Source organism: Borostomias antarcticus (genome assembly GCF_949987555.1).
Source record: "Borostomias antarcticus genome assembly, chromosome: 5".
Classification (NCBI taxonomy): Eukaryota; Metazoa; Chordata; class Actinopteri; order Stomiiformes; family Stomiidae; genus Borostomias; species Borostomias antarcticus.
In genome coordinates, this window is record NC_140238.1 from 32,913,860 (window position 1) to 32,922,589 (window position 8,730).

At 47.9% G+C, this 8,730-nt stretch overlaps 1 protein-coding gene across 1 annotated transcript; it reads left to right on the forward strand.

The window, feature by feature from the left end:
* Positions 1 to 204: 204 nt before the first annotated feature.
* colgalt1a (collagen beta(1-O)galactosyltransferase 1a) lies at positions 205 to 8,607 on the forward strand. The gene is made up of 12 exons (XM_084438019.1): positions 205 to 462; positions 2,901 to 3,011; positions 3,536 to 3,653; positions 4,157 to 4,291; positions 5,016 to 5,220; positions 5,649 to 5,768; positions 5,935 to 6,011; positions 6,147 to 6,253; positions 6,816 to 6,948; positions 7,354 to 7,481; positions 7,583 to 7,789; positions 7,932 to 8,607. The coding sequence occupies exons 1-12, from the start codon at positions 248 to 250 to the stop codon at positions 8,197 to 8,199; spliced, it is 1,824 nt and encodes a 607-aa protein (XP_084294145.1). The 5' UTR covers positions 205 to 247; the 3' UTR covers positions 8,200 to 8,607.
* The last annotated feature ends 123 nt before the right edge of the window (positions 8,608 to 8,730 follow it).

Here is an 8,730-nt window from a genome sequence, read left to right on the forward strand (position 1 = left end):
TAAATCAGGATGACTTTGCTACTAGCCCGTCGGTGCTACGTCATCACTCCGTCGAAGCCCGTCCCCTTTAATAATCTGGCACATCCCTTTAAGCCCTCGACTTTGCAGTGTTGTCACTGGTGCTGAATTTTAGTCGGTAGTGACTCTGTAGAAAGGACCTCAAGCTTGTAAGATACATCTCCCGTTGCAGTCTTGCGTTATCATAGTTGTTTACACTGATTTTTGCACATTAACTCAGTGTTTTGCGATGCACCGCCTCGTCTCAGTGCTGTCCACCCTGCTGACCCTCCTCTCCGGACCGACCCGAGGATATTTCCCCGAAGAGCGCTGGAGCCCCGAGTCCCCCCTGCTCGCCCCTCGGGTGCTCGTAGCCCTGATCTGCAGGAACTCGGAACATTCTTTATCTTACTTTCTTGGAACTATCGAACGCCTCAATTACCCCAGAGACCGCCTTGCACTTTGGTAAGTATTTGGAGTAAGTTGCTGTAAGGTTATGCTCACTCTGGTCATCAAGTTAGTAATGGAAATTTAGTTGTTTTTTTTCTCCGGGTTGCTTTAACGTTGGCCCGCATCTCCCAGAATGATCACCCCCACAAAGGTGTGCATTGTTCGACTGACTTGGTTGATGGGATCTGTGTTGTAGTGATATCCTACTGCAGAAGGAAATTATGCTTTTTAGCCTGCCTACCTAACGTTAAAGTTGTAGGCTACATTGACCCCACTCTCAGCTCAAACAAGACCTTTCTTCCTCACGTACGCCTGCCTGGGACCAAGGGTTACACACACACATACACACATTTATGTTTTTATCTGATTTAGTTTTTGTTATTGCTAGCCTGTTGTGTATGTGCATAACGCATTGAATGTTTTATTTTGTATTTTTGTGTGGAACCCTGGAAGAATAGTTACAAATTACTGAATATGCGATCCTAAACACACACACACACACAGAGAGAGAGAGAGAGAGAGAAGGCAACACAGGCTGCAGAAAGTGCAATGAAGACGCCAGGTGTGGAGTAGGTTTCCAGATGTGTAGGAGGGAGTTGCCAGATGATGGAGTTTTACTGCGTAAATCCGATTCCGTCCATCGGCCTACAAAGACAGCTACTCGTGAAAGGGATGCAGGTTAGAGCTAGGACACGCTTTTCTTGAATGGTGGGAGTTTTGTTTGAAAATATGAATGAACAAGACAAGAGTAGGCCTAAAGGATACAAGGGGCGTGTGGTTTTGAGGGTGGGGGGGTAATTGCTGTAGGAGTTTATGGAAGAAGGGTTACCGTGCCTAGATATAACGCCCCCCGGCACGCTGTAGATAAATGAGCCTCCCACGTCCACTCCCCTGTCCACTCCCCTCTCCTCCGCCTCAAACGCCCCCGTGGCCGGGACTAGATTGGGAGATTTAGCCCCGGCAGGCTCTGTAAACATCTAAACGGGTTGGGGTGATGGGGGATGGGGGTTCACCGTTCACATCCAAACAACATGCTCAAACAGTCACCCTATCCCGGCCTGGCTGGCTGCTTGGCCGAGACAGGAATGTTCTTGGAGGGCTCTTCACTCACCTAGTCAATGAATGGGCTGCAGTGTGCAGTGGGTCGCATACTGAGTGTAGTTATGTGTGTTTAGGCCTTCCGGATGGAAAAAGGGACAGTAGGCCTGTGCTTGGAAAAAGGACAGCTAGTTATAAATGTGTCGGGTGCAGACTTGAGAGGCGTGCATTTTTGTTTTGACATGTTTTATAAGCACATGAAAACGGCAGCTGCCTATCTCTAAACAATTATCGTGTATTTTAAACACCGTCGCTGTAATTAAGGTCATCCTCTCGCCTGTCTTTATATAAGCTAACTGCGAGTTCTCAGCCCCTGCGGTGTGTCTCCACGATTTGGTGTCATTTCCTGTCAGAGAGAAGACAATAAGAGAGAATTTTAGCAGAAGGATGAGTTAGTGTAACCAAGCATACTAACATCCCGGAGTGAAATGGAACGTCGAACCAGAAGTGATTTCGACGGTGCATGAGATTCAGAAAGCCTTGTTGTAATCCCGAGTTTTGGTGAGTAAGTATGAGTCCCCGGACAGCTGCAGCGGAGAGAAGCCGTTTAGCAGAGAGCTGCAGTGTTCTCACATGCCGGTGTGACATCAGGGAGGCCGGCTTGGTGGGCTGCCATCATCCGAGAGAGAGCTTCTCTGCTAATGTGGCCTGCAGCATTCGAGCTATACGTCTCAGGAGTGAAAAGCCCCAGGTTTTGTGGCATGTCGTAACAGGATCTCCCCTCACACTAGCGGACCCATACACACACACACACACAGACAGACAGACAGACAGACACACAGACAGACAGACAGACACACACACAGACACACACACAGACAGACACACACAGACACACACACAGACACACACAGACAGACAGACAGACAGACACACACACAGACACACACACACAGACACACACACAGACACACACAGACAGACAGACAAGACGCAGGGCTGAACATGTGGTCTGAGTTAGAATCACGGTAGAATGGAATCGGGCGTGCAAGCTGGTCCTCTCACACCCAAACGCACGCATGGACACACTGTACTCACACACACACACATTAACTCCTGTGAACCTCGACAGCTACGGTTCCCACCGAGGCTCATTTCTAGAATACTCTTCATGTTGCTGAAAGTGTGTCCGGTTTAGCCCAGAAACTTGGGTATTGACGTACAGACAACGCCCCGGACAATGCTTCTCTGGGAAGTGAGTGCTACATTGTCATCTGAGACCTGGTATACTCTTTCAGAGACCTCTGTCAAAGTGACCCGCTTCTGCTTCTAATGCCACATCTCATTGTCCGGTGATTGTGTGTGTTTTGTCTGCTTGGTATTTATACGCCGTGCTTCTGTTTCTGTGCTTGCAGGGTGGCAACTGACCATAATGTGGACAATACTACAGCCATACTGCGGGACTGGCTCATCAAGGTACAGAGCATATATCACTATGTGGAGTGGAGACCTCAGGAGGAGCCCAGGTAAGATCCGGTCATGTTACTACTAGTAGCTAAGCGCGTTTGTTGGAGTATGTCATTCACAGACTCGAAATAGAACTACTATATGTAGGGCTGGGTATCGCTTCGAATTTCAAGAATCGATTCGATTCCGATTCACAAGGTTCAGAATCGATTATCACGATTCGATTCAATATCGATTCGGTTAGTGTTACTAAAACCTGTTTTTTTTAAGCTGTAACCTTAATTACATGACTGGCAAGATATGCAACACATCAATACTACGGCTGGGTATCGATACTGATTTCCAAAAGTGAATGAATGAATGAATCATTGAATGAATGAATGAACTATTAATTCCTTAATTTATTCATTCATTCATTAAATAAAAGATCGATTTTGGGATTCATGAATCGATTCTGAATCATTTGATTCAGAATCGATTCAGAATCGATTTTTTTTAACCCAGCCCTAACTATATGTCATTCACAGACTCTAAATAGACTCGCTGAATTGACTTTGCCTTACTGCCCTTTACGCGTCCTCAGAGGGTACGAGGACGAGGACACCGCCAAGCAGTGGACGAACCTGCGCTACGCCCACGTGATGAAGCTCCGCCAGGCAGCGCTGGAGTCCGCCCGAGAGATGTGGGCCGACTACTTCCTGGTGCGTTTCCATGACCCCCCCCCTCCCTCCTTACCGAGACAGAAAAGAGAACGAAACACAGTGAACTGCAGGAGGGGGGGTTGGAAATCACGCCTTTCACTCTCACTTCTGGTTTAGAGAAGGTTAACCTCGATCACTCTGGTGTGATGTTTACGCTGGTGAGAAAAACAGGACATGCATCTTATGACTTGAAGCGCAGCGGCTCATTGGCCTGTTCTGTTTATGTCTGGCCCAACGTGGTCCACATTGTCCTGGACCCATAGGGTATAATTGTGGGACAAAGTCAATTCACACAACTGAGGTAACGTTCTAGAAACGACCGTATTATTTTCAGTAATGGACAGTAAGTGGCCAGTGTTTAAGTTGGCCGTAAGACTGAGAAGACTCATTGTTTCTGGTTTCACCTGAGAAGATTCATATTGTAAAAGGCTACATCATCTCCCTCCCATCTTTTCACTCACTTCACCAACATTTCACTTACACACGTTCCTCCATTTTTCCAGGTGGTGGACTGTGATAACCTTCTGACCAATCCCAACGTCCTGTGGAAGCTCATCAACGAGAACAAGACCATTGTTGCACCTATGCTCGAATCCCGCGCTGCCTATTCCAACTTCTGGTGTGGTATGACCTCCCAGGTACTGAGTTTGTGGATGTTGGAGTTTTTGGGGTATGTCTGTATGTGGGGGGGTTATGAAAGTATTTTTATACTTGGTTTAAAAATAAGAGCACGCGAGTGGTCGATTCAAGCTGGTTTCAAACAAAGACAATAAGTTTATTCTATGATACGATTTCCAATCGGACTCGAGCACAGGAAGTGAATCCAGGCAAGAGTGAGTGACTGGGGAACGAAAACGATAGTTTATAACGTGAAAAAGGAAGTGACATAGTTTCAGGATGAAGAGGACAGGGAAGTGAAGTCACACAGGAACAATTTGTAGTTTTAACAGACTGATTCTAGAGGAACAAACTACAAAGTTAGAACAACAGTCAAGTAGGAAAACAAAACACTTTGGTGAGACCTGAATTTCATTCACAGGGTTTGCTTGATCGAGTGAGCACAGTGACCTCGGATTGGAACGCTTTGAATCAATCAATCAATCAATCAATCAAAGCTTTATTTGTATAGCGCATTTCATACCCAGAGGCAACACAATGCGCTTTACAGAGAACAAGGGAGGTGGGCAGACATCCCACCCCTACATATTCCAGAGGGAAGCAAAAAAACAGTAATCACCCGGGGGCCAGATAAGTGAGCTGTAAAAATTCTTCCCTGACCCCTCTCAACGAGGCGATCGAGCAAGCTCCTGGAGTATGTTTGTCTACCGGCTAAGAACACGTGTTGCATTCTCACTCTTCCAGGGTTACTATAAGCGCACTCCCGCCTACATACCCATAAGAAAGCAGGTGCGTAAGGGTTGCTTCGCCGTGCCCATGGTCCACTCCACCTTCCTGGTTGACCTGCGGAAGGAAGCCTCCAGGCAGCTGGCCTTCCACCCCCCCCACCCAGACTACAGCTGGGCCTTTGATGACATCATCGTGTTTGCCTTCTCTGCGCGCATGGCAGGTACTTGTGTAGTGGGAGGCGGCTGGGGCAGGTACTTGTGTAGTGGGAGGCGGCTGGGGCCGGTACTTGTGTAGTGGGAGGCGGCTGGGGCAGGTACTTGTGTAGTGGGAGGCGGCTGGGGCAGATACTTGTGTAGTGGGAGGCGGCTGGGGCAGGTACTTGTGTAGTGGGAGGCGGCTGGGGCAGATACTTGTGTAGTGGGAGGCGGCTGGGGCAGGTACTTGTGTAGTGGGAGGCGGCTGGGGCAGATACTTGTGTAGTGGGAGGCGGCTGGGGCAGGTACTTGTGTAGTGGGAGGCGGCTGGGGCAGGTACTTGTGTAGTGGGAGGCGGCTGGAACAGTAGCCTTAGCAAATCCCAGTCTGTTTACCTGATGTTAACCTGTCTTTGTGTGTCTCCATACCCCTCTCCTTCTCTCTTCCACCCCAGATGTACAAATGTTTGTGTGTAACAGAGAGACTTATGGGTACTTTCCGGTGCCGCTGCGCTCCCACAATTCCTTAAAGGACGAAGCTGACAGCTTCCTCCACTCCTTGCTGGAGGTTAATGGTGAGCACGGTGTCAGGAAATGAGCAAGGGGTCGAAGGTCGTCTTAACTATTCTCTCACAGTCTTTCTCTTCTCCATCTGCGATTGACTTTCCTTTCAGCATGTTGACATTTTTGTCTTTCTTTTTACATTTTTGTAAAATCCCTCCATCTTCCCTCTCACTATAGTGCGAAATCCCCCTGTGATGCCCTCCAAATACATATCTGCCCCTAGCAAACAACCAGACAAATTGGGCTTTGATGAGGTGAGTAAAGAGGGTGCTTTGAAGATGGCGGCTGCAAAAATGGTTCTTTTATTCGCTTTGGTACTACATGCCCCCCCTCTCCTGTTGAAACGTGACATTGCGTGTGACGACTCACCCCGCCCGTGTGCTGCGCAGGTGTTCATGATAAACCTGCAACGGCGGAAGGACCGTCGGGACCGCATGCTGAGGACGCTGTACGAGCAGGAGATCGCTTGCAAGGTCACCGCCGCCGTGGACGGGAAGTAAGTTGACCCGCTGCGTCCGCGCGAGGCGAACCTCGGCACGCTTCGTTTATAGTAGCTCATCGTCACACACACACACTAGGGATGTAACGATAACCGGTATAATGATAAACCGTGATGAAATTTGATTATATTTATCATGATGAAATCATTATTAACACCGTGTTTGATTTCCACGCTTTGAAAAACTCACTGTAAATACTGTCCAGCATCAACCAAAGTTAGCAAGTTTCCAAGATGCATTATTTACATTTTTATGCAAAAAAAGTGCACAGTGCTGCTAATTGTGTTTGTGGTTTTCAATATAAAACTTGGTGAAATGATTTCAGTGTCTATCAGTAGTTTCAGAAAGTTTTCAGCACATTTTTCAATACCGTGATAATACTGATAACCATGATAATTTTGTTCACTATAATCATGATGTGAACTTCTCACACTGTTACATCACTAACACACACACAAACACACACACACACAAACACACACACAGACAGAGTGAAAGTGAAAAGGTCTCAAAACGCCTTATTTGACAGTCTTTCTCTTCGTTCATCTTCCGTTTCAGAGCAATGAACGTGAGTGAGATTGATGACCTGGGGATCCACATGCTCCCGGGGTACAATGACCCGTACCACGGCCGCCCGCTGACCAAGGGGGAGCTGGGCTGCTTCCTGTCCCACTACAACATCTGGAAAGAGGTGAGCAGCACGGATCGGCTTCGGCCTGTCAGCGCACCGGTAGAAGACGCTTCCGTTAAGTGTGCAAAACCGCCGCGGCGGCTTGTAAACGTACAGACATTGTCTGGGTTTCCCGATAAAGAACCTTCTTAAGGAACCCTTCTTAAGCAACCCTTTGCATGGGAGTTAAGAAGTACTTTGGAGTTAAGAAGCTTCTTAACTCGTTCGGGAAACCCGGCCATTGACATTGAATTGAAAACCTTTATTGCCCCAGAGGGGAATTTGTTTAGCACACATCAAGCATACATAAAACATTAAAATGTACGCCCATCACCAACACCGCAATGTCACCAACCACCATCATCGTCGTCACCATCCTCACTAACACCGACGTTCTGCGGTTCTCGGTTCTGTGCGTGCCGCCAGATTGCGGAGCGGGGTCTGAAGACGTCCCTGGTCATCGAGGACGATCTGCGCTTCGAGGTGTTCTTCAAGCGCCGGCTGCAGAACCTGATGAGCGAGGTGGAGAGCGAGGGTCTGGACTGGGATCTCATGTGAGTACTTCACCCCCACGATGTCCTCCTCTAAGATGGCTGCTCCAGGACCGTGACACGGGATTAAAACCTACTCATCCCAACTGCCATTTTCCTCCTAGTTATATCGGACGCAAAAGAATGCAGGTGGAGCACCCGGAGAAGGCTGTGCCCAACATCCACAGCCTGGTCGAGGCAGACTACTCCTATTGGACGCTGGGTTATATGATGTCATTACAAGGTGCCCTGAAGCTTCTGAAAGCAGAACCTCTGAAGCGGATGTTGCCTGTGGACGAGTTCCTGCCCGTCATGTTCAATAAGCATCCTGTGTGAGTGTCTCTTCATGTTCCATTTAAAGGACCATACCGGTCTAAATATGACGTATATGACGTATGGCTCTCTACTGGAGCCATTGAGTGACAGCTTGTTCAGCCTTTGAGTGACAGCCTGTCTGCCTTGTCCCGCCTCCAGATCAGATTACATGGAGCAGTTTGAGACTCGGGACCTGAAGGCGTTTTCGGCAGAACCTCTGCTGGTGTTCCCCACTCACTACACGGGCGATACCGGCTACATCAGCGACACGGAAACCTCCACGGTGTGGGACAACGAGCAGGTCCGCACGGACTGGGACAGGGCTCGCTCGGGCAAGACGCAGGAGCAGGCCGAGATCAGCACCGAGGCCCAGAACTCTGACGTTCTCCAGTCCCCCCTGGATAGCACAGCGCGGGACGAGCTATGAGAGAGAGCGGGCCAGGAGCCTACCAGAGATCCAGTAGAACTTTTTCCTGACTTTTCAAGTTTAAAAAAAATCCAAAATAGACCATTTTAAAAGGTTTAAAAGTTGGATCTTACGCATTAGTATTCAGTTTTTCACATTTCCTCTCAGAATGGTTCTAGGCTTGCTGTTAGTATTAGATTTTTCACATTTCCTCTCCGAATGCTCCTAGATTTGCAATTTTTAATGACATTCGCATGAGCTCTAGCCTTCAATACAGCAGGACAGAACCTCATTTGCAGTAAAGTGGTTGGGATACATTTCAGTGAATCGATCGAATGTTACATTTCAATATCTTCGATTGGCCGGTGAACCGCAATCATGTTTCTCAAGTCTCTGCAATCACAAGTGCCTTATTCACGATTCATTATGTAAATGACAAGGAAAGAGGAGCAATTTGCATGCTTTTAATTTCCCTTTTTTTTTCTTTTTTTTTTACCATATGTGTTTGTGGTTTACATGGGATGTGCTTAAAAAGCTCTGCTTTTCACAGAG